Genomic DNA, 26,420 nt, shown 5'->3' on the forward strand with positions numbered 1-26,420 from the left:
GGTGGTACCGACAAGGTAAGGCTCTGGGCAGGGTAATCATTATGAATTAGGAGCCCCTCGAAGATGTGGACAAAATAACTGTTGCTTATGCGGTGCTTACTATGTGCCCAACTCTCTTCTAAGCATTTTACATTTGAGAACCTACCTAACCCTCCAACAACTTTATGAGAAAGGTGCTCCTAGTATTCTCATGTCATAGAGGAGGCTGCAGCACAGACATCAGAGGCCTTGGCCAAGCTCATTCACTGACCAGAACCTTCTCTCTTAACCAGTATGCACACTACCATTACAAAATGCCTTCCCAAACATAGAGCCTCATTTCCCCATCGCCCCAATCCAAAGATCCAACGTGCCCTTCACCCAGGCCTTCACCTTTCTGCATCCTGACTTCTCTCTCTGTTGATGAGGCCTTTATTAATTTGCACTGGCTATGCAGTTCACGTAAACTCTCATTTAGACCTGTGACAAATGATCCTGCAAGTTAACGATGATTTTCCGCAGTTCAGGCACATCCAAGAGTTTAAGTGACATATCAAAGTTCACACAGCCAGTAAGTAGAAAGCCGAGTGCTTTAATTCCAAGTTTCACATTCTTTCTTTTGAGTAGTCAGATGACAGGCAGTTACACCAGGACAAGACTGCCCCCAGCTCCTCCCTCCCTGACGGTTGCCCATCCCGGAAACTGCTTTCTCTCTTGCACGAAAATTTGCTGTGCATTCCCTTCAGTTTATGCAGAAGCCCAAATGAAGCAAAAGCAGCAGGCAGAATGGGCTCCTGGAATTCTGAATCCCTTCCACTTTGATTTCCTTGGCATCTGGGAAAGAGGTGGTGGGGACCTCGGTGGTTCTGCCAGCAGCATTCTTATCCTCTTTTGTGCTTACAAAAGGCAAATGTTTGTCTTTTCTTCCTGGGAGAGAAGGGAGGCAAGTGCAAGGTGGCTTTCCTCTACCCGCATCCCTACCCTGCAATCCATCAGTTCAGTCACACCAACATCCAACGAATCATCAGAGATGGCTGTGTGAGCCCTCACTGTGAACATCTGACACTCTGCCTTAAAAGATCCATGAAGAGATCTGAATGCATTTTTTAAAAATCTGGTAGAAAAGACTTCTTAATCCCTGCTCAAACATTTTCCCAAATCCTCTCGTGTTGATGTTAAAGAGTCCCCAAATTTCACCCAGGAATTAAGCCTAAGTTATTTAAATTGTGTGATTAGCAGTTGACATTGGAGCTTAAACAGGCAGCTTGTGGCATTAGTGCTGCTGTGATATTTGCCAGTTCTTTTGGCCACATTTTGGGTAAAATTCCAAAATTCTTGAGCTGGTTATATAAGACAAATACTGCTGCTTTTATAATAGAGGCAGAGGTCTGGGAGTGAAACACCATTGTTTTTTCAAGCTGTCATTTCAGTGGGGAGTTGCCATTTAAACCACATTCTCTGCAGAAGCAAAATGACCATCTCATACCACGGTCCCATTGCAGATACTGATGATGTGCCTAGGTGAGAAATGACATCCAGATATTTCCCAGATGGAGAAGTTCTCCTCCATACATTGCCAACAAGCAGATAAAAGTGGAATCCTCTTCTACCAGAGAATGATAGCACCCCCAGCTTACAAGTGAATGTTGTTGTACCTGGCATCTACCCTGTGTCCAAGCACATGGTAGAAATTTAGTTCAATTTTTGGCCTGCAAGAATGTGTGTAGGGGGCTTCCCTGGTGACGCAGTGGTTGAGAGTCTGCCTGCCGATGCAGGGGACACGGGTTCGGGCCCCGGTCTGGGAAGATCCCACATGCCGCGGAGCGGCTGGGCCCGTGAGCCATGGCCGCTGGGCCTGCGCATCCGGAGCCTGTGCTCCGCAACGGGAGAGGCCACAACAGTGAGAGGCCCACGTACCGCAAAGAAAAGAAAAAAAAAAAAAAAGAATGTGTGTAGGGAGCATCTCCCTGACTCTGGCCTTTGTCAGGCAGCTAAGAACCCAGGGGAATCTGAGTTCAAAGAAAAATCTAAATGCCCAGGGCGTTCATTCAAGGAAAAGGAAGTCCACCTAATTCATAAAAGCTGAGGAAGTAAAACTAAGCCACTTAAGAACAGCTTTAAGTAAAAAGACCAATCCAGGAAACTATTAATATAATACCTGTGCCCAAAATGCCTTCTAATGTCTGTGAGGCTGCTTTTGAAATGTGTTTATAGTGGGGCTGCCGTTGAAGACCCCTTTAGAAACTCAGCCTAGATTGACAGAATGCTATTCCTTCTCAAGGCTTAAGTACTCAGAATAGAAAAATGGCCTTGTTTTCCCTTGCAGACTTCAGGGGGTTTTTAAAAATTTATTTCTATTTATTATATATATATTGTTTTGTCTTCATTGCTGCGCGCGGGCTTTCTCTAGTTGAGGCGAGCAGGGGCTACTCTTTGTTGTGGTGTGTGGGCTTCTCATTGAGGTGGCTTCTCTTGTTGCAGAGCACAGGCTCTAGGCACACGGGCTTCAGTAGTTGTGGCTCTTGGGCTCTAGAGCGCAGGCTCAGTAGTTGTGGCGCACGGGCTTAGCTGCTCCACAGTATGAGGGATCTTCCTGGACCAGGGATCAAACCCATGTCCCCTGCATTGGCAGATGGATTCTTAAGCCCTGCACCACCAGGGAAGTCCCCAGACTTCAGTTTTATAAGCATCTTTTTATGATGCCATTAGTAGCTATCCAAGTTCTGGGAGGAGTGGTCATTCTTTGGATTTTTCCAATATTCTCCTGCAGAAAGTTTGGTGGGTGCCAGCTCTGGGCCAGAGTTGTGGTGTCTGTAATCACTGGGTCTTCTTCCAAAATTTCAAGACTTTGGAGTTAAAAGGCCTTGAGTGAGTCCCAAAGATGGGTGTGATGAAGGGACCTCACTTGATAGTAAGGCTGATTGGCAGAAGAGAACCCACTTCACAGACACAATGGTTTTTCTCTCCATCTCCATGGCAACTGCAGGGCCAGCAGCTGCCAGTAAAATCAAAGATACACTTACCCAGCTCCTCCAATATCCCCTATAGTTATAAGGTTTGGGCTCCAGTACAAGGAGGAAAGAGATAGATCAGTGTCCCAGCCTTCAGGCTGTTAGTATGTAACCTGTGCTGCTTGGCAGCCTTTAACATCAATTAACTTATCTCATTCTTCTCTTCACTCGTTAGAAGGACCATATTCAAAAGAAGATGGGGAAGTATTTTGTGACCACATTCAGTTATATAGACCTTCTTGGATTCGTGGTTGCCTATTACCTATTTCTCAGAAAAGAGCAAATAAAAGTGGCCCTGTCTCAGCCAACTCAACCCGGTGTCAAACGGTTCCTCATCCATCAGACTCTCAGCCTGAGGGTCACCTTCTCCGGAAGGCTACCCCTGATTCTCTCAGGAAGAGATCACTTCTCATCTACTTCCCTCAAGCATCTACCTTGACGTTTCCTTAAAGATCTTTCTCTCTGCTAGCTGTAAAGCTCCAGAACAGTTCACATCCTTTCATCATGATCTCCCCACGCCTAACACTGTGCCAGGCACAGTTTGGGTGGCAGTAAATATTTTCTAAGTGATGATGGCCCAGCAGCCCAGAGCCTTTGTCATAAAGGATACCCACATTTTTGAGGCTCATATTTGTCCTCTGATTGAGCCCAAGAATGATAAAAAGCCAGCCCACAGTGCAAAAGTTTCGAAGATATGAGTCTTGAGTATTGAAAGGAAAATAAGAGAATCTCAAGGATCTAAACTGCAAGAGGAATAACTTGGCTTTCTTAGAATTAGAAAACCAATAAAAGTCAAAGTTCCTTTCTGTGACTCTAAATACCCTCTTCTCTTCCTTCCCTCCTCCCTCCCTCCCTCCTTCTCTCTCACAGTCTCTCTCCCCCCTCTATCTCCCCATCTCTTTCTCGCTCTTTGTCAAGTTCTTACTCTGCTTTCACTGGGTCCAATATGGACAATATGGCAACCACCCAAGAGTCTATCTTTATGATCTTACTGTTGCAGTTTCACCACTGATCGCAAACTCAATATCTCTCAGTTCAGTTGCTTGAGAGATTAAATCCAGTTGATTGCTGGCCACTTAGTAGAATTAGCTGGATGACTTTAAGTCAGGTGCCCACATATTAGACATCTTATTTTTCTGCCACCCAGAATTGGCAAACCAATTCATGTTCTGTGTGACCCAGGTGGAGTTCTACCCTGAGCCACAGGGACAGAGGAAATAACTCAGGCCTAAGCAATTCAACATGACATCACTGTCCGTGGAAACTGGTTCTGGGTATGCACATAAGTCAGACTTCAGGTGAGGATTCTGAGATAAAAGATCCTCCATCTTCTGTGAGCATTACAGGAGGAGATGTTCACTCTTCCTTTAGATAGTGTGATGTGGTGTTGTGAGGTACAGATCTTTAGCAATCTTTTTGTCACATTAGAAGGAGCCAGACTGAGCATGAAGCCAGCCCAGAAGAACCCAAACCAAGTTTTGGAGGAAAAACTCAGTTATAATGATATTATCTGACTCCTGATTCCAGTCTTGCCTGAAGCTGGTTCTACCCTAGGACATTTTCAACCTATACATGCCTTCATTGTTTAAGCCAGTTCAAGTGGATTTTTCTGTCACTTGCAAAAAAAAAAAAAAAAAAAAAGTCAAACTGATTTGATTTGACGCTCACCTGCTCATTTATGGAGCTGGGCTGCAGAGCACATTCATGTTTCAAGTGGGAAATGATTGATCCAAACTCTATTCATCTGAGGCACCTGGACAACTCAGAGGTATAAAGTTGGCTAAAGCATGTTGCCATTACAACTGAACTCTTAAGAAATGAAAAAATATGGAGTTCAGTTCTGATACTGAATTGCTTTATCTTCTCTCCTAAGGAATTTTAATCATGTTTTTCATCACTTCTTTAATTTTTTTTTTCAATTTTTCTTCAAAACAGTTAACTATTCTTCTTAGAAATAGCCACAGGCTGTGTGTGAAACATCTCAGATGAGCTCCTTTTGAATTATTCATGTGAGAAAATCTCTATAGATATCCAGAAATAGGGTGCTTTTCTGTCTCCTCAGCTTAAAAACAACTGGCTGCATTTTGCTAAAAAGAAAAACTGTTTGAATTGAGACCGGATTTGAAGAACATCACCCCATTTTTCTTTCCATAGATCAAATTTGCTGGAGAAAACTTGGGGGGGGGAATAGAACTTTATAATAAAGTTTATATAATAAAGTTTATATAATAAAACATTTGCCTCTTTCTTACTATATGTTTATGTATGTGTTTCTTATCTGTTAGAGATTATAAATGACTAGAAGGCAGGCAGCTGTCTACTCAACCCAGCTGAACATTTTTCTAGCACGATGCCACAATATCTGGGCAAATGTCACTAGTGGTAGATGTCAGCAGAGCTCTGGAATGTGTTTACTCCTCTGCTCATTCCTTTCTCTTTCTTTACAAGGAACGCAAATTTCCCAAGTTTGTATCCAAAGAAATGGAAAACATGTACATTGAAGAGCTGAAGTCATCCGTCAACCTGCTTATGGCTAATTTGGAGAGCATGCCAGTTTCCAAAGGTGGCGAGTTCAAGCTTCAGAAACTCAAACGCAGCCACAACGCTTCCATCATCGACATGGGTGAGGAGAGTGAGAACCAGCTCTCCAAGTCAGACGTCGTGTTATCTTTCTCCCTGGAGGTAAAAGCCCTAGACCCTTTAAAGTTTCCTGGCATCGCAGGCAGGACATGGGTGATGAGATGCATCACAATCAGCTTGTTTTCCTCCTTGCACCCTAGGAGCAGTTATTAAAATAACAGCTTGCCAAGCATAGCTCAGCTAATCGACAAGTAATTTCCCATCTCCAGGAGACCATACTTTTTCCTTAGGAAATGTAGTCCTAAGAACCACTTACTAAGTTTAATGTTGGATTACTTTTCCCAACTTAAAGCAGTGCTTAAGGGTTTTGTAAATACCTTGTGCAATTTAGAAAGTTTAACATTTTGGCAACCTGTGTTACAAAAAAAGCAATCTAGCATCATTTCATGGTGGGTTGTCAATTTTCTCTCCCATTCTCTCTCCCTCTGGCTGCCCCATTAGAGAGTCCCTTGTTGCAGTGGACACTCTTTTAGTTTGTCTCATCATCCCAAGAAAGAACCCATTTTGGCCAGAACTGTGGCAGAAGGCTCAACATGTCAATATTTCTCTGTAACTTTTACTCACATGTTTGTTTATCATACATATAATCTAAGGTGTAGATCTGATCTAACTACATCAGAATTATTGAAAACTGGTTCAATATGCACATTTCCTGCACCACCCAGAACTGTTGACCCAGAGTTCTAGAGGATGAGAATATAAAATGGTGCGGTCACTTTAGAAAACAGTTTGGTGGTTTCTCAAAAAGCTAAACATAAAATTACCATGTGATCCAGCAGTTCCACTCTTAGATATCTACCCAAGAGAGATGAAAACACATCACCACAAAGACTTGCTTGCAAATGTTTATAGCAGCATTATTCATTATAGCCCAAAATGGAAACAACCTAAATGTCTATCAGCTGCTGAAAGGGCAAAATGTGGTTCATTCATATGATAGAAAACTCTTCACCAATTACAAGGAACAAGCTACTGACACATGCTTTGATTTAGATGAACCTCCAAAACATTATGCTTAGTGAAAGAAGCCAGACACAAGAGGCCACATATTATTTGATTCCATTGATATGAAATGTCCAGAAAAGGTAAATAACCAGAAACAGAAATTAGGTTAGTGTTGCCTGGGGCAGGAGGTAGAAACGGACATAAAGGACCTTATTGGGGGAGATAAAACTGTTCTGAAACTGATTTATGATGATGGTTTCTACAACCTAGTAAATTTATTTTTTTAAATATTTATTTATTTGGTTGCACCAGGTCTTAGTTGCGGCAGGCGGACTCCTTAGGTGTGGCTTGCAGGCTCCCTAGTTGCAGCACGTGGGCTATTTAGTTGTAGCTCTCTAGCTCCTTAGTTGCGGCACGTGGCCTCCTTAGTTGTAGCATGCGAACTCTTACTTGCGGCATGCATGTGGGATCTAGTTCCTTGATCAGGGATCAAACCCAGTCCCCCTGCATTGGGAGCGTGGAGTGTTCACCACTGCGCCACCAGGGAAGTCCCTAAATTACTGTATTGTACACTTGAAATGCGTGAATTATATGATATGTAAAATATGCCTCAATAAAATTGTCAGGAATAAGAGCTCTAGGCGGAGTATAGCCCTGGAATGTGCATTTTAATGAGTTGCCCAGGTACTTCTTTTTTTTTTTTTTTTTTTTTTTTTTTTGCGGTACACGGGCCTCTCACTGCTGTGGCCTCTCCCGTCGCGGAGCACAGGCTCCGGACGCGCAGGCTCAGCAGCCATGACTCACGGGCCCAGCTGCTCCGCGGCATGTGGGATCTTCCCGGACTGGGGCCCGAACCCGTGTCCCCTGCATCAGCAGGCGGACTCTCAACCACTGCGCCACCAGGGAAGCCCTGCCCAGGTACTTCTTGCACTCCAAAGTTTGAGAACCATTCTTAGCATATGAAAGCTCAACCCCAAAAGGATTTTATGATAATCCAACATTTAGGGAAACCAAGAGAATAGATCAGATTTCTATAGATTTAATTAAAATTTGTAAAGACTAAATTAATATTTGAGAACATCATTAAGGCTTGCTGTGAATTAACTACAGGTAATTTGTTTTTACTGTGCTCAGTTCAGATTGAGATAGTCACATTACACGGTTTTCAACATGTATTTTGCAGGTGGAAGAGGCAGTATTCAATTAAATATAGAGCACTTGGTGTGTGAAAAAAATCATCAGCTTAATTTCACACAAACTTCCTTTCTTTTTTTTTAATACTGCCACCTGAGATACTGAATGCTTTTTCTTAGGTGTCTTTGGATTTGATTATTGCCAATTAAAGGTGGCAATTCATTCCCTACTGCCTCTTGTCTTCCTACTGAAAGGTGGGGGGAAAGTGGTTTATTGAATTTCATGAAGCTTTTAAATCTGCAATTTTCTAATTCTTCATCAGTACTCAATATTACACAGCTGATGATCTAAAATATAGATGTGGGTGAGTCCCCAACCATACTCCCAGACGTACATGATTCAAACAGGCTGTAACTTGTAAGTACAAGTACCGAATGAAATGCTGTAGGGTTCCCAAATACTGTTTAATTAGAACACTAAATTGCACATCATACTAAACCAGCCAGCAAAAGGCATTGAGTATCTATTTGTCAATGTGTTTTGGCAGACACAGTTAGGGGGGTAAAAAGAGAGAGAGAGAGAGACCTGTCATAGCATCAGGGCAGACTAGGTTTGAATTTGCAGGTTGGTACAAGACATATTTTATGTAATTATAGAATTGCAGGGCTAGAAGGGACAGCAGAGAATAGTTACCTGGAGTAAGAGAACTGAGGTCCAAGATTACAAGTGACATGGCCTTGGGTGGGTGGAGTGCTCTGATGAAAAATAATAGGTATTTGTAGAATCCTTCACCATCATTCACTCAGTGAATCCTCACAACAGTCTTTCAAGGCATTTGCAGATGTGGAAACAAAGCCTTGGAGTGGTTAAGAACCTTGCAAATGATTATACAGCTAGTGAAAATGCAGATTCAGGATTTGAACTCATCTTTAAAATTCTAAAAATTGTATTCTTTCTCCAGTGCCTCTCATTTCTTTTCATTTGATGGTTCTTTCCACCCAGTGTAAAAATTTCAGTTACATACATCATCTCATATAATCCTCACACAACGGCCATGGAGAGAGAGAGAAAAGACGTATCATTATCCCCACTATACAGATGAGGAAACTGAGGCTCAGGAGATTTGAAAGAAAAGTGCAGTGACTTCAAGGTCAAGATCTGCCCAACATCACATGAGTAGTACCCTGGCTCCTGGATCAGCAGCATCAATATTCACATCATCAGGGAAATGGTTAGAAATGAAAAGTCTTACATACACACACTACTATATATAACATAGATAACCAACAAGGACCTACTGTATAGCACAGGGAACTCTACTCAATATTCTGGGACAACCTATATGAGAAAAGAATCTGGAAAAGAATGAATATATGTATATGTACAACTGAATCACTTCGTTGTACACCTGAAACTAGCACAACATTGTAAATCAACTATACTCCAACACAATTTTTTAAAAAAAGAAAAAAAATGAAAAGTCTTGGGCTCCACCCCAGACCTGCTTGTCAGCAACCTGGGAGGTGAAGCCCAGCCACATCTGGTTTAACCAGCGCTCCAGGTGATTCTGATTCACACTAATTTGAGAACCCCTGGGCTATTAAGCAGCAAAACTGACCTGTGAATCCTGATTCAATGCCAGCCCTATTGTACTTCCTTGCATCAAGCCCATTAAAAAGCGTACATTTTTGGGCTTCCCTGGTGGCGCAGTGGTTGAGAGTCTGCCTGCCGATGCAGGGGACACGGGTTCGTGCCCCAGTCTAGGAAGATCCCACATGCCACGGAGCGGCTGGGCCCATGAGCCATGGCCGCTGAGCCTGCGCGTCCGGAGCCTGTGCTCCGCAACAGGAGAGGCCACAACAGTGAGAGGCCCATGTACCACACACACACACACACAAAAAAAAAAGCGTACATTTTTTGCGCACCCACATCCTTCTTGTGTAATGCCATTACCTCTTTTGGAGTACAGTCCAGTAATTTTTTTTTTAATATACCTTGGTCTTTAGAGATCTCTGATCTCTGAGTCATTTGTTTCCAATTTTTAAATCAATGTCTCTCCTCTCTTCTCCCTTTTCTCTGATGAGTGGCAGCACCTACCACTAAATATGAAAATAGCAGGTGATTGAATGGAGTTTGAGGGTAGTGGTGGGAAATGCCAGGAATTGTAAATGATATAACTTGTTCCATCAAAACACTAGCCTTTTCCCTCAGTCTAGACAAAGAGTATGCAACTGCAGGCTTTTTTTTTTTGACCCAACAACGTTGGCCTGCACAGAGTTTGTGTATTTTATTTCTCTCCTTTAAAATTATTGTCAAAATTTCAAAATCAGATTTCTGACTTTGATTCTGATTCAGATTTCCATTTCCCAGTAAGAGAAATTGGAGTATTTGGCAACTCTGGACTGGCGTAAAACAAGGCAACAATGGGCTGCAACTGAGTAGCAGCTGCTCCCTTTAAATGGAGTGCTCACATTTGCCACAGTCTCCACTACTCCCTATTGTATCTCTGACTCTCATGCTAAATGGTACTTGCCCTTTATCTTAGCACTTGTGTTATCACTTATTTTATTGTAAAGAGGAAAGTGAATTCCTTGGCCTATGTGTCCATCACATTATGAGTTAAGAGCTAGACTATATATATTTTTTAAATAGGAGAGTCTATTTCTTGTGGAAATGAAAAATTATCTTGTGTGTTTGTGTGTGTGTAATTTTTATTTATGTATGTATTTATTTATTTTTGGCTGTGTTGGGTCTTCGTTGCTGGGTGTGGGCTTTCTCTAGTTGCGGTGAGTAGGGGCTACTCTTCGTTGTGGGTGCACAGGCTTCTCCTTGCAGTGGCTTCTCTTGTTGCGGAGCACAGACTCTAGGCGCATGGGCTTCATAGTTGTGGCACACGGGCTCAGTAGTTGTGGCTCATGGGCTCTAGAGCACAGGCTCGGTAGTTGTGGTGCACGGGCTTAGTTGCTCTGTGGCATGTGGGATCTTCCTGGACCAGGGCTCGAACCTGTGTCCCCTGCATTGGCAGGCGGATTCTTAAACCCTGTGCCACCAGGGAAGTCCCCATCGTATGTGTTTAATACAGAAAAGAGTAGCCCGTTTCATATAACCTTTCTAGCTCCTATGAGCATCTAAGTTAGTGAACCTTGTCTTTCCATCTGCAAGGCAATGAGATACACTATGAAGAATTGTATCTTCATGCTGGACTTGTCCCAGCATGGCTGGTAGAAACCTGATAGAAACCATCAGATACCTGTTGGGTTTTTTGTAACTTTTTATGTATATATTTTCCCCGGGTGATGCTGCCCATAGACTTTGGCAATAACCTCTGCTGTGTGTGACTCTGTTTCCAGGTGGTGATCATGGAAGTCCAAGGCCTCAAATCCTTAGCTCCAAATCGCATTGTATATTGCACGATGGAGGTGGAAGGAGGAGAGAAACTACAGACCGACCAGGCTGAGGCTTCAAAACCAACGTAAGTTATGTTTCTCCATGGTTCGTCTTCCAGAAGATTCTTCTCATTGGCACCATTTTTGCCAACTGCAGAGTAAAGGTTTGGTTTCCCCAGCAGGTTATATGAGACATACACCTTGTTTATTTTCCAAACAAAATGACTTGACTACATTTTTATTTGGCAGCCTTAATAAGGTTTCCAACTCCTTCAGAGAGGAGAACAGAAGGAAATTTAAGACACAGCCTCCTTTCTGGAGGCTCTATGTATCACCTTAGAGAGTTTAGTCACAACCTGCAGGCTTCAATAGGATGTGTAGGAGGGTTTGATAGAAATCTGTTTTCATTATATTTACCAAATAATATTTGGTTTATGGTATGTACAGTTTTTTTTCAAAATCTTTCTCTGTGCCACAGTTACGACTATATCAGCAAAGCAGTATGTTACATTAGGCACAACCTATTAATTTGTTAGGTCAACACATATTTGTCAAATGCTCACTGTGCCTGTGTACAGGGTGCTGTTGAACAGTGGAAAGGAAAATAGTCCCTGTTGTTGCCCTACAGAGCTTATAGTTGAGTGGGGGAGCAGAAACATAATTGCACAAATTTATAGTTACAAATAGATATAAATGCTGAGAAAGAAAGAGTGCTTTGTGAGGAGACAGCAGGGGGACCTGAACCAGTTTGTGGAGACAGAGTCAGAGTAGGCCTTCTTGAGGAGTTATAAGACATTTGGTCTGATATTTAAAAGTTGAGCAAAGGGGTTGGGAGTAGAAAGAACATTCCAGGCAGAGTCAGCTTGTGCAAAGGCCCTGTGGTCAGCAGAGACCCTGTGGCAAGGAGGCATTGAAAGAAGGCCAGTGGGGCTGGAGTCCAGAGAACGAGGTATGCCATAAGCTGCCAGTGAGGCAGGAAGAGGCTACACCATGAAGGACCTTGCTAGGCCCCGGAGAGAAAGGATGGGCATGTATGATTAGATATGTGTTCTGAGAAGATTACTCTGACTGCAGTGGAGAAGGCCAGAGTCGATGCAGTAGACCAGTTAGTATTCTATTGCATTGGTTCCCAGGAGCGATGATGATGAGAGTCAATAGACTCTCAGGCAGCAAAAGTTCTTGAGAGATCACCACTCTCTTTCCTCCCTCCCCACCGCCTCTCTTCTTTTCTTTTCTGTCTCAATTAAGCCAGCCAAGGCTAATGAGCATCTCTTTTTACTGTTGTTAATTCAGAAGAAAGTCATAAAAAGGATAACCCATAATGGCAGCTCGCTGCCTCTCCTCCCTCAAAGCACTATGAGCTGTTTGGCAGAACAGGAATAACGTACCAGGATGTTCAAACAAAATAGTTCAAAGAAAGCACTGAATGTTTCCCTGACTAGAGAAAAATCTGAGGGCATTTTATGCCTTCAAGTGGTTCTTTGCATGAATAGGCAAAGGAAGGCCTCAGATGCTCAGATCTGGGTGAAATTAACAAGTGTATGGAGGAGGAAATGGAAACCAAAGCAACTTGTCACACACCATCCTTCCTCCCTTTTTGTAAACTGAGTTTCAATCTGAAAATGAATGCAACTCCTTTTTTACCACCATTGATAAAAATCCCAGTTTTTCCCCCAACTGTCACCACAGCCCGATCATAATCAATGCTATTATGCTGTTGCATTATTTATATGTGCCTTTGAAAAATGTGTAATGTAGGGGGAAGAAAAACCTCTCTGGTGTTTACGCTAACCTTTTAAGATGTTGAGCCCAATATGGTATCATATGTTAGAGAAGGAAGGAGAAAGCTCTGATTATTCTAACAGGCTGTTGTTTCATTTAGGCTATTTTAACTAAAAATGTATTCAGTTTATTGGGTTTCAGTTACCAGAGTAAATGATGAGCTGATTTTCATGTGCGTATGAATGTTTAAAACAGAGTTTCAGATTAGAAATAAATATGGAATGCTTTGGTCTAACTACTTGATATGCTTATATTTCACATATACACTTATTCATATCCATCCACATGCATTATGTCCATATGAATGCATCTCACACTGAAGAAGTATAATTTTTTTATTCCTCTTCAGTCAGTGAGGGGGTATTACCAAAACCCCACAGAGGGCTTGTTTGTTTGTGTTTTAATACAGTAAGAACGCAACTTTCATAACTCGTGTCAAGTCAAATCAGTCTGTAGTGGCTATCCAAAGTGCTGTGTTGAGAAGTGTTCTGGAGCCAAGTCTGTATTCAGAGGAAAATAATGCATGATCTACTCACACAGGAAGAGGTACACGTGCCCTGTATTTGCCATTTCTAGAGTATCTCAAAGAGATATACCCAGAGTATGAAATCTACCAAAATTCATGTCTCTTCTTGTCTCTTCTTTTCTCCTTTCTAATATATACATTCTCCTTATAATCTCTACTCAGCTGCCTTCTAAAGCCAAATTCTTCTTCCACTTCTCTTCTTTGCTGTTTTCTTTGTCATAGTTCACTGCTAATACTTCTCCTCTGCCTCCACTTTTGTCTTGAGAGGATGAATGAGCCTGTTTGTGCAGGTGCATTTTCTTCCTCGTCTCATGTTTGCACTTGTTCTGCATCCTCTCCATCCTTTCTTTTCTTTGAAGCTTATATTTCTTCTCTTTTTCCTCCCTGCTTCTACTCACAGTTTTTCCCATTACTGCTCTCTAGCTGTCATCTCTGCTACTTGATTTTGATTATCCCAAAAAGTACCCTTTGGAGGGTCATCTTTCATGTGTCCTAATAACTCCACTTCATCATCTGACAAATTTAGCCTTTTTCCTGCCCTCTTCATCTTCTGATTCTTGTCTTTGACGATTCCTACAGCTAGCTGATGTCCATACTTTATTGATACATTCTAAAACCAAGATTCCATTCAAGCCTGTTTTATTTACTGCTTATAAATTCTCTTGTTGCTGCTACCAAGTGTTTTACCCAGTAACTGGAACTCTAATATCTTATCCTATCACGGGTCTACAAGGAATTTGGCTTTTTCTTTTTTTTTCCAAGTACAGTCACAAATGCAGGAGTACACTGCATGACCCAGTTTGTCCAAGAGTGATTTTTAGAACTCTAATATATAGACTACTCCAAGAAAAACAAGGATGGGGAGAGCAGTATTACGGTCAAGTGAGGCTGGGAAATGCCAGACATTACATTTTTTCTGAGTTATTCACAGCGTACTTTGGCATTTTAAAGGCTTTGAGGATTTAATTACAGAAAATAAACCTTTTTACCTTTGTTTATTCATGAGTTTCCCAAACTTTTTTCAACTACCACCTATTAGCATCCGTTGGAAATGCTGTTCTATATTGTTGAAACCTAGCAATGGAGGGTCCAAGCTCTCTGTCACCTCCTCTATCAAGGTCACCTCTTCACTTATAACCAGGGCCTTGCCCCCAAGTGATCATTTTGAATTAGGTGCATAATATAAGAAGGCTGTTTTCGTGAGTGAGATGTATTTTGTGGTTGGAAAACATGGCTGTGTGTGTGTGTGTGTAGCCCCCTCTCATCCTTACTGTAGTTTCACTTCTGTCATATTTTAGATTCCACACGTAAGTGATATCATATGGTATTTGTCTTTCTCTTTCTGACACTGTTCCCTTAGTATGATCATCTCTAGGTCTATCCACATGGCTGTGAATGGGATTATTTCATTCTTATTTATGGCTGAGTAATATTCCATTGTGTATATATACCACTTCTTCTTTATCCATTTGTCTGTTGATGGACACTTAGGTTGCTTCCATGTCTTGGCTATTGTAAACAGTGCTGATATGAACATTGGGGTGCATGTATCTTTTTGAATTAGAGTTTTCTCCAGGTATATGCCCAGGAGTGGGATTGCTGGGTCATATGGTAGCTCTGTCTTTAGTTTCTTAAGGAAACCCCATACTGTTCTCCGTAGTGGTTGTACCACTTATGTTCCCACCAACAGTGTAGGAATATTCCCTTTTCTCCACACCTTCTCCAGCATTTATTACTTGTAGACTTTTTAAATATATATATTTATTATTTTACTTATTTATTTATTTTGGTTGTGCCGGGTCAGTTGCAGCTTGCAGGCTCCTTAGTTGTGGCATGCAAACTCTTGGTTGCAGCATGCATGTAGGATCTAGTTCCCTGACCAGTGATCAAACCCAGGCCCCCTGCATTGGGAGCACGAGTCTTAACCACTGTGCAACCAGGGAAGTCCCTACTTGTAGACTTTTTTGATGATGGCCATTCTGACTGGTGTGAGGTGATACCTCTTTGTGGTTTTGATTTGCATTTCTCTAATAATTAGCAATGTTGAGCATCTTTTCATGTTCTCTTTAGCCATCTGTATGTTTTATTTGGAGAAAGTGAATTAATTTAAATTAAAAAAATATTAAGTAAAAAATAGCACAGGTGGTACCTAGATATGATAAGCTATCATGAAACTATCTTGTTTGCTATGTGGAAATGGCATAGGTTGGGAAGGTGATATGCAAATTACTTTAATTTGGGAGAAATGATGTAAGGAAACCTGATACATTCCCTGAGTACAAAATATACTCCCAAATGACTGTCTTTCTCAGTGTTTTCTTACAGTGCATGTTATCTCCAATGAAAGCATGTCCTGAGGACTTAAATACAAGAGAAATTTAAGTGATTTTGCTGAAAAGAAAGGCAGTTTGAGTTAGCAGCCCAATATTGTGCTAACTTCTCTGAAATTATATTCTTCTGAGTTGAAACCAAGGGTGCCACTTGGTATTTGATTATGTAACAACTTTATTATTCTCTGACAAACCATGGGCTTTATGATACATGGATTTCATTACTGTCAAGAATTTGAAGATACAATCAAACCATTTCCTGCCATATTCCAAGAGAATAAGAAAATAAAATACCCTAACAGGTAAATCTTGCTATAGCCCTAGCATCTTCTAATGGCATCTTATCTGATGAGAACATACTTAAAAAAAAAAAAAGAATAAAACACAATGACTTTCTATAACATTTTTCTTCTGTGAAATATATTATTTGTCCTAATGGCACAATTCAGAGTGGGTTCAGCTTATTATGCCCAAATTATTCATAGAAATACAGTTCCATTAAATCGTCCCACATTAAGTCAGTTACAAAGTTAGAAAAGGAGGTCATGCCCTCCCATTTCTTTCCTCACGTATCATCTTCTTGATGGTACTTCCTTCCTCAATTTAGCTGAAAATGTTTTCTGTGTACTTGGAATGGTTTAAATGGAAACAGAGTACATTTCCTGAATGGCCCCTTTGAAATTTAGGTATAAGGGAATGATGTGAAGGGTAGGTACTTACATTTCCTCAACAAGTGTACATGGGTGCTCTACTTGTGACCAACTAGTACTGGGGCTACAGCCATGAATAACACCTCAAGCCTTGGCCTCATGGAGCATACATTCTAGTAAAGGACACAGGCAACAAACAAGGAACAAATAACTATACAAGATAATAACAGAATGTAATTTGGTTCCATAAGAAATGAACAGGCTGCTACAGTACAAAGTAATGGGAATGTATGTTACTCAAGTGGCCGAGGAAGCTCACTCAGCATAGGTAATGCATGACTTGATACCTGAAGGATGAGAAAGATCCAGCCATGAGAAGAGCTGGAAAAGCATTCCTGGCATAGGGAACAGCATGTGCAAAGGCTTTGAGGGAGGAAGGGGCTGGATGTGTTCCCGGACTGAAAATAGAGCAATGGGAATAGAGATTAGTCAGAGAGGGGGAATGTGCTACAGGAAGAGTCAAAAGATCAAGGCAGGACCAGACAACGCAGGGCCTTCTAGGCACATGAAGGGTCTTCATTATAAGACCATGGAGAAACCATTGGAAGATTTTAAGCCAGGGAGGGTACGATTGGATTTCCATCTTGAAGCCTGAAGCCTCTTCACAGCCCAGAGTAAACTTGAAAAGACAGGTGTATTGGTCAGCAAATATGGAGCACATACTGTTTGCCAGGCATTGGTGTAAATTGGGGGATAATACAGACATGGCCCTCGATGTTGTAGAGCCTGGAGAAAAGCTGGCTGGAAACATCTGAGTGCTTGGGCACAGAGTGATCAATTCTTCAGGAGCCACTATAGCTGCTGAGAACTGCAAAGCCACCAGATGGAAAAAAGAGGAAGGCCTCCTGAGATTCAGCTTCTTTCTTGTCTACCTTTCTTGAAACTCCAGCTCAAGGTCACAGTCCAGAAGACATTTATGTAATACTGAGTGAAAGCTTGGATACCATTTCTCTCATTTTTCCTTTCTGAGGAAAAGGCTTAGCTTCATTCAAAGTTAATTAAATCTTAAATGGTAAAGGCCAACGCTGACCCAGAAATTCAATTTTGCTAGGTTCCCTGAAGACATGTGGGTTGGGAGGAAGCACAATTCTAATCACAGTTTGGGATGCTCAGAGACCAGAAAGCATCGTCCAAAAGCCACAACATGTGTTGAAAGCCAGTTTGTGTTTGCTTGTGAGCTGGAAGGTGAAAGTAGGCTGGCTGCTAAAACAACCATCAGCAGGGTAGCCGGTAGAAAGGAACAGGGTGCTGGAGAACAAGCTTTGGAGAAGGTGCTCCAAGTGCTGCATCCTCAGTTAGCCACCCTGTCTTATGTAGGTCACCAAGCTTTCTGGCTTTACCGTGTCCTGATAAGTGGTATCCAAGGCTCCTTCTCTCTCAAGAGTTTTATAGTTTTTTTTTTCTTCATCTAGCTAATCCTGAGAAGAGCCATAATGGTAGAACTTAATGCAGAATTTTCAGGCATTGCAAGTAACAGCGAGTTGGTGAAATTTCTAGAGTTGGTAGGAGTTTCAGAAGTGGATAATCGAGTGGTGACTGGAGTTTGGCAGTTAGACAGTGATGCTCCATCCAGTTGTGAGACATCCGTGAAAGTTCTGATTTCACGAGGAGTCCAACATTGGGTGGGTATGAAACAAGGATGTATTTTTTAATAGCCCTTTAAGGACTAAGTGACAGTAGGTCCATTTCCTGTCTAGTTCGGCTCCTTGAGTCCCTTGTCTGAGCTTACTTGCCAATTACATCCAATGATGACATGAACTGAGAACTGGACTGATTGCCCAATCACTGTTCAGTGGAAATACAATTCAATACACGTCTCCCCAAGTGTGCAAAACTGCTGTAGTTGTTATTGAGTGATCAGGAAAAATATAGGATGGAGTGTCATACCGTAACTTACCTGTAGGAATGAGATACAGCCCAGAAACTCTAAGTTCTCACTAATAAGAAAACAAGAGAGGCTTGGTTTAGATTCATTGGTGCATAGAAGCCGTACAGTGTTGTGGTCAAGAACACAGAATGGGAAGGCAAAGTGCTGGGTCTGAATCTCAGCTCTGTGTCCTTGGGCAGGTCACCTAACTCTTTGTGCCTCATTTTCCACATTCTTGAGAAAATTAAATGAATTAACATATATAAAACACGGCCTGTCACATAGTAATCCTGCTGGCTATTATTATCATGGCTTCATTCTTGTTGAGAGGGAGAAGGGAGGAGGGAGACACGCAAAAAAAAAAAGTGATCTGAGAGTGGCATGGACATATATACACGACCAAATGTAAAATAGCTAGCTAGTGGGAAGCAGCCACATAGCACAGGGATATCAGCTCGGTGCTTTGTGACCACCTAGAGGGGTGGGATAGGGAGGGTGGGAGGGAGACACAAGAGGGAGGAGATATGGGGATATATGTATATGTATAGCTGATTCACTTTGTTATACAGCAGAAGCTAACACAACATTATGAAGCAATTATACTCCAATAAAGATGTTAAAAAACAACAACAGTGATCTGAGTCTAAAATAGTAATCACTAACATTGATCCAACACTTTCTATGGGCCAGGTACTACATTAAGTACTTCATAGACAATGTCTTATTTAATGCCCTACTGAAATGATGATACAGGTACTATTGCTATTCCATTTTACTGATGGAACTACTGAGATTCAGAGAGGTTAAGTGACTTGGTCAAAGTTGCACAGATAATACATAGCTAAGCCAGGATCCAAACCCAAAGGCTGTAATTTTTGCTCATTCTGCTCCCCTGCCTTTCTGAAAGAAATCACTTCCCTAGAAGAAAGTCTTTTAATTAGCATTAACTACTCAGCAAAACTATCTAAGGGGGCTCATTTCCTTTCCATAAACTCAGTTATTTTGTGAGTTAAACCACTGCCGCTATTTAAATGGTGATGAAGGTGCTGGCACACAGGTGTTCCACGTCAGTGCAGCCGCTCAGCGCAGCAGGTGGAATTCAGCCCATAGGCAGCTGTGCTGTGAGGTGCTATGTGTGCAAGTCTGCAAAGATGAGCCAGAGGTGCTTACAGAATTCCAGGAGAGCCACCGATGATCATCATCCTTCTCCGGGGAAACCATTCTCAATAACAATTGCTCCTACCATTTATTCAAATATCCTAGGCACCAGGCACTGAGCCACCTGGTACCAAATGGTAGAGCTGCCCAGAACTGGGTGTGAATCCCAGCTCCACCACTTACCCACTGGGTCACCTTGGGCAAGTGGATGCTCCTCACTGAGCTTGAGTTTCTTCCAATTTGAAATGGAGGCAGTAATACATCCTACCCCATGGGGTTGGTATTGAAAAACAATATGATCCAAGCTAAGGACTGAGTACAATGGATGGCATTTCTTGAGAAATATTGCTAATAGCCAAAAACCCATTATAATATCACTGGATCCCACATGGTAGTGTTAAGAAATAGATACTCACTTTCCCCTCATTACATATAAAAAAAAAAAAGAAGCTCAGACAAGTCAGGAAGGCTGCCCTAAAGTCCTCTGACTCCCAAAACCCAGGTTATAGGATTCTAAGCACACGGAAAGCAAAAAGCCAAGTCAGCCAAAGGAGAAAGGGCACTATTGCCAAAATGCTTTCCAGAGCAAGAGGACAGACCCTCAGCATAGGCTGCCATCAATTTAATGATACAAGACCTGGTTCCCAGGAGAAAGAGGAATGGAAAAGGGAAGTGGTCTCCTTGAGTCCTCATCTAGACTCACAACACACCTGAGCGTCTCGCCCCCCTACCGCTTGGACCTCTACAAGCCCATTCTTCCAGCTTCTTTCTGGATCAGAGCCTTTGTTCAAGAGAGGTCAAGTGCCGCTGAGATCATACTTTCTCCATGTTCCTAAGTGTCTTATTTGTTTTACGGCAAAACCCCCTGTGCTGTGATATATAGATCACCTCACTGCAGGGATGCTGAGGGGTATGGGGCCTCCAAGGAAGACAGATGCTCTTCTTGGCATGATGCCATCATCAGGGTGTTTGGAAGCCTGTGGGTCTCTGGTGCTTTAGTTCTGGAATCCCTGAAAATTCCCTGGGTTCATGGGTAAGGACTTAAAAGCTGTCACCCCAGCCCATAGCTTCTGGTTCACAGGATTTGGGGTGGAACTGCTATTTCAGAAAGCCTTCAGTAGATGGAATCTGGTTGGAAACACTGTAGCGATTATATGGAAAATAAGGCTCAGCACAGGCATCAGATCAAAAGCTTTGGGTGAGACAATTCTAGTTTGGATTCCAGTTGTGCCGCTAACATTGTTACAGTGGGTAAGTTACTAAATCCGTCTGAACCTCAGTTTCTTCATCTATAAGATGCGGCTAACGATACTTACAAGCTTGTTGATGAGGTATCTATTTAATAATATATGGAGAGCACTTGACACAAATCTAAGAACTATTATTTTTATCTCTATAATTGTTGTTGCCACTGGTGGAGCCAGGATGGAAAGGAAAACAGCACAGGCCATCAGAGTCAGGTGGTGTGAACAAAAGAAGCTTAAGATACTTTCTCTCTCAATGAGATGTCGGGGTTTTTTGGATTTTTAAAATATTTATTTAATTTATTTTTTTTGGCTGCATTGGGTCTTCGTTGCTGCATGTGGGCTTTCTCTAGTTGCAGCGAGTGGGGACTACTCTTTGTTGCAGTGCGCGGGCTTCTCATTGTGGTGGCTTCTCTTGTTGCAGGCTCTAGGCGCACAGGCTTCAGTAGTTGTGGCTCGTGGGCTCTAGAGCGCATGCTCAGTAGTTGTGGCACACGGGCTCAGTAGTTGCGGCTCACGGACTCCAGAGCACAGGCTCAGTAGTTGTGGCTCACAGGCTTAGTTGCTCCGTGGCATGTGGGATCTTCCTGGACCAGGGCTCGAACCCATGTCCCCTGCATTGGCAGGTGGATTCTTAACCACTGCACCACCAGGGAAGCCCCTTAGGTGTCGTTTTGAAGTTTCCCTTGGAATGTGTGCATTTATTTTGTTGGGGAGGAGGAAATCCCCCCCAACACACCCCTCTGGAGTTCTTTTGGCTGGTCTAATAATTAAATTGACACAAGACAGGTTAACCAGGATAAAATTAAATTAGTACGCATAGGAGGTCTCGTAAAAATAAGACCCACAAAGTGACCAAACTAGGCTATTTATATATCATTTATAGACAAACAAATAATTATTTGTGAAGATTTAACAAAGGGGTTTTTGCTTGGGATAGGAAGCTAATGAAGAAGTAACAAAGTTTGTTTATACGGTTTTCTTAGCCTTGAATCCCCTAGCTCTGCTGATAAGGATGCTTTCTATCCTCTTGGTGCAGCGAAGATACTTTCATGTAGATTTATATCCTGCTGTTGGGGGGAAAGAGGGAGGTCAGCGTGGGTTTTTTTTTTTTTAATATCATTTCCCCCTACTGGCTGTTTTCCAAGTAACTCTAATTCAAAATAATCAGCACTGCATGTGGTGTATTTGGGGGCAGCCTGCTGTGAGCCCCAGCAATGTGTAGATTCCTCACTCATACCTGGAAAAATCTATATATCAGGCTAGTTTTCATATAATGCCTTATGTATAATACATGGTCAATAAGTCTTGATTGACTCAGATCTAAGCCTTAATGGAATGGTGAAGGACTCCGGTCAAAGCTAGAAAGTGGGTCCTACAGGATGGGCTTGGAAACCTCTTTAGAGTACTCATGGCCATAACGATAATTGTGGCAGAGATTTCTCCAGTCAGAGGAGTGCTCAATATCCGAAAGAATAGAATTGACTACAAAATATCCAAAAGAACAGAACAAAGTCTGAAAAATAAAGTGAACCCATTTTGTGAGTTCTTCCTGACACCAAACCACTGTTACTTTTCAAGTAATGAACAAAATACACACCAGCTACACACACAACCTCCAAGGACTCACTAGGGACATCACAAGTTAAACTAAAGCTATGGAAATTTGGGGATATCTTGACATTTACCAAATAGGCTGCCATGCAATCTAAGGAAGGCAGGGTTCTGCAGTTCTGGATTTTTTTTTTTTTCTTTGTAGATTTACTAGAGAGAGAGACGGAATAAAGAGACTCCTTGTCTACCGTTACTTCACATATCAACTAGCACAATAGAGCTGCAGTATCCATATTTGAGGACTATTAGGAAAGAGGAATTAGAGGCAGGAATCTCAGTGTCTGAAGTCCCAGTTCTGCCCTGCCATGCATTGTCACCTGATTTTTCTCCCTGCCACGTCAGATCACACAAACTATCTACTCCAACAGAATAGGTGATTTTCTGTTGAGCCAAATGTATCAAGATGAGAGACCTGGAAAGTGCTTCTCTCGTTCTCACTTTCCTACTTTAGAGAGACCCCAAACAAAAGAAATCTCAAAACCAGCCTGGTCTCTGAAAATGGCAGCCTCTGGAAGAACTATTATGTTCTTTTGGTCATTTGTGATCAAGTGACCAAATATATGTTATACACACACCCACACAGCCCACAGCATTCATCCTGTGGGGCTGCTCCTTGATGATGCCAGTACTTGCCAGTCGGGGAGAATCAGATCACAGGGAGAGGAGCACAAATACCATTCACCACATTCCTTTGTTCATTCCTTAGGTCCTTCCTTCCTTTATCTCGTTTATGTGACAGACTTCTATACGCCATACCCTGTGCAAGGTGCTGGGGATACAGCAGTGAACAAAAGAAGCAAAAATCCCACTATTATGGCACCCACAGTCTAATGGGACAAACAGTAGACAAGGCCATTGTAAATCACTGGGTAGAGATACATCAAAGTCTGGCTTTGGCCTTGCTGTTTAATCAAAATGTATGTAGCTTAGCTTCAACTTTGCCGTTGGAAGGCCTAATAGTCCAATGATATTTCAGTCATTTCTAGCTTCTCTGCACTTGTGCATGGTCAGTTATCACGGAATCACATAGCTAATCGTCATAGCCAATCAGTGTGATAATATACATAATACAAGCAAGGTATATCCTTCTGCTTTAATATCTGAATATTCATTTTGAAATACAAGTGAGCATTCCAAATGCATATTAGAGTGAAAATCTTTATATGTGCTTTATATGTTGAAATTCTATCGGTCAGTGGCTATATATATATACACACACCCACACACATTTATTACCAAAATGTCGACATAAGTAATAATTGACCATTAAAACCTTCTTATTTTATATGAAAACACAAATAAAATTTTCAGTTAAGTAGATGAATATTAAAAGAATATAACTTGATATTTTTAGGATGAGTATCACATCCCATTTGAGACAAGAGATCTTTGTAAACTTTAAATAATAGTACAAGGCAGAAAAAAAAGATGAGGCTATATCATAATTGTAATCTTGGGATAGACCCATTTGCTGTTCTAGCATTCATCACCTTATACAAAGTAAGATAAAGCTTACGTTAATCTGTTGCTATCTGGAAGGCAGGAACGCTTAATAATTTGTTTTCACTGTTACTATTTCCCCACACTGGCAGAGCTGGCCCCAAAATATTCCACCTCTCCACCAAGCTCAAGGCAAAGTAAACATCTCTTTGGTGTCCATCTTTAAATGTGCCATTTGGTGGCACCGAGGGGAAGTGTTTAGTCGATAGTGCTAAGAAATTATTGTTCCTATACCACAATAACAGAAGTTTGAATTTTGACTATTAAAATTGTAATAGTAGAATTATAATAATAACTAAATTGTTTGTTTTGGCAAATTTAAAATATTGCTCTCCTGAATTTTATTCCTCTCAAATATAGGATAATATTTTTAGATAAATGATTAAATCTGTTAACATCTCTTTATTTATTTATTTATTTATTTTTGCGGTATGCGGGCCTCCCACCGCTGCGGCCTCTCCCATTGCAGAGCACAGGCTCCAGATGTGCAGGCCCAGCGGCCATGGCTCACGGGCCCAGCCGCTCCGCGGCATGTGGGATCTTCCCAGACCAGGGCACAAACCCGTGTCCCCTGCATCGGCAGGTGGACTCTCAACCACTGCGTCACCAGGGAAGCCCCATCTCTTCATTTTTAAATTAATTTTTATTGGGAGTATAGTTGATTTACATTGTTGTTTTAGTTTCTGCTGTACAGTAAAGTGAATTAGTTATATATATACATTTGTCTACTCTTTTTTAGATTCTTTTCCCATGTAGGTCATTACAGAGTATTGAGTAGAGTTCCCTGTGCTGTACAGTAGATTCTCATTAGTTTTCTATTTTATAAATAGTAGTGTGTATGTGTCAATCCGAATCTCCCAATTTTTCCCTCCCCCCACCTTTCCCCCTTGGTAACCATAAGTTTGTTTTCTGTATCTGTGACTCTATTTCTGTTTGGTAAATAAGTTCATTTGTACCATTTTTTTAGATTCCACATATAAGCGATATCATATATTTGTCTTTCTCTGTCTGACTTACTTCACTCAGTATGACAGTCTCTAGGTCCACCCATGTTGCTGCAGATAGCATTATTTTGTTCTTTTTTATGGCTGAGTAATAGTCCGTTGTATGTATATGTATATACCACGTGTTCTTTATCAGTTCATCCATTGATGGACACTTAGGTTGCTTCCATGTCGTAGCTGTTGTAAATAGTGCTGCAGTGAACATTGGGGTGCATGCATCTTTTTGAATTATGGTTTTTCTCTGGATATATGCTCAGGAGTGGGATTGCTGGTCATATGGTATCTCTATTTTTATAATTCCTTTGATTCTTGTGTTCTCAGGAGCTTATTTTGTGATATCAGTACTCAGCTGTGGCCAAATATTTATTTGTAACCCTCAGTCCATTTAGCGTTCAGCCAAGATGTGGGTTCAGGGCCCCTCCAGTTCTGCTGTGAAGGAAAGATGCAGAGGGATTCGGTGGAGGCAAATTGGGAAGAAGCAGCTGTTTTAATTGGGTTGGTCTGAAAGTGTCCCCAAGAGGTGACAGTTGAACAGGAAGGAGCCAGTCAGACAAAGAGCATGCTGGGCAGAGGGAATGGAGGCTTCAGGGACCCTAAGAAGGAAAGTGGCATGTTCGAAGGGCAGATAAAAAGCCAGAGGAGCTGGAGCAGAACGAGGGGGAAGATGGGGATAGAAGTGGGTCAGCCAAAGGCTGATCCCACAGGGTCTGGAGGCCGAGGTAAGAAGTTTGGATTTTAAGCCTGAAAGTAACCTGATGGTATTTACGTATTTAAAAGATTCTTCTGGCTGCTGTGTGAGAATAACTTCATGGGCCATCATGGAAACAGGGCCACCAGCTGGGATGCTGTTGCAGTCATGTAGTAGATGATGGTAGCTGGTGGTGGCCCAGGAACAAGAGTGAAAGGAACAGGTTCAAGAAGATGTGGCATATATATATAATGGAATATTATTCAGCCATTAAAAAAGAATGAAACATCGCCATTTGCAGCAATGTGGTTGGACCTAGAGATTATTATGCTTAGTGAAATAAGTCAGACAGAGAAAGACAAATACCGCATGATATCACTTCTATGTGGAATCTAAAAAAATAATACAAATGAATCTATATACAAAGCAGACTCAGAGACATAGAAAACAAATTTATGGTTACCAAAAGGGAGGGCGGGGTGGGGAATTAGGAGTATAGGATTAACAAACTACCATACGTAAAATAGATAAGCAACAGGATTTACTGCATGGCACAGGGAATAATATTCAATATCTTATAAAAACCTATAATAGAATATAATCTGAAAAAAAACCTGAATCACTATGTTGTACACCTGAAACTAATACAATATTGTAACTCAACTATACTTCAGTTTTAAAAAAAAAGATATATCAAGACCTCAAACCAGGATTTTCCTCATATCCTTTTTCTACTCTTTTCCAAGGGGAGTACTATGCCCTCCGGTGGTTGCATTCTAGTCCTTGCCATTGCTTGGTTCTCTCCTGTTTGTAATTGTTTATAACCCCCCAATCTTTGCTTTCTTTGTACACATTACTTGCCAATTTGTAAGTTGCAGTTCCGAGGACTTGGCAAATGACCT

General features: G+C 41.6%; 1 protein-coding gene across 11 annotated transcripts in view; it reads left to right on the forward strand.

The window, feature by feature from the left end:
* Window positions 1–26,420, forward strand: part of CADPS (calcium dependent secretion activator) — a 485,320-nt gene that overhangs the window by 229,948 nt on the left and 228,952 nt on the right. For all 11 annotated transcript variants that reach the window (XM_082638330.1, XM_082638328.1, XM_082638325.1 and 8 more), the window contains exons 5-6: window positions 5,439–5,672; window positions 11,060–11,181. In XM_082638330.1, the coding sequence (XP_082494456.1) occupies window positions 5,439–5,672; window positions 11,060–11,181 (356 nt within the window). The remainder of the gene's footprint in view (window positions 1–5,438; window positions 5,673–11,059; window positions 11,182–26,420) is intronic.

This window comes from Mesoplodon mirus (genome assembly GCF_964341445.2).
Source record: "Mesoplodon mirus genome assembly, chromosome: 12".
NCBI classification, from domain to species: Eukaryota; Metazoa; Chordata; class Mammalia; order Artiodactyla; family Ziphiidae; genus Mesoplodon; species Mesoplodon mirus.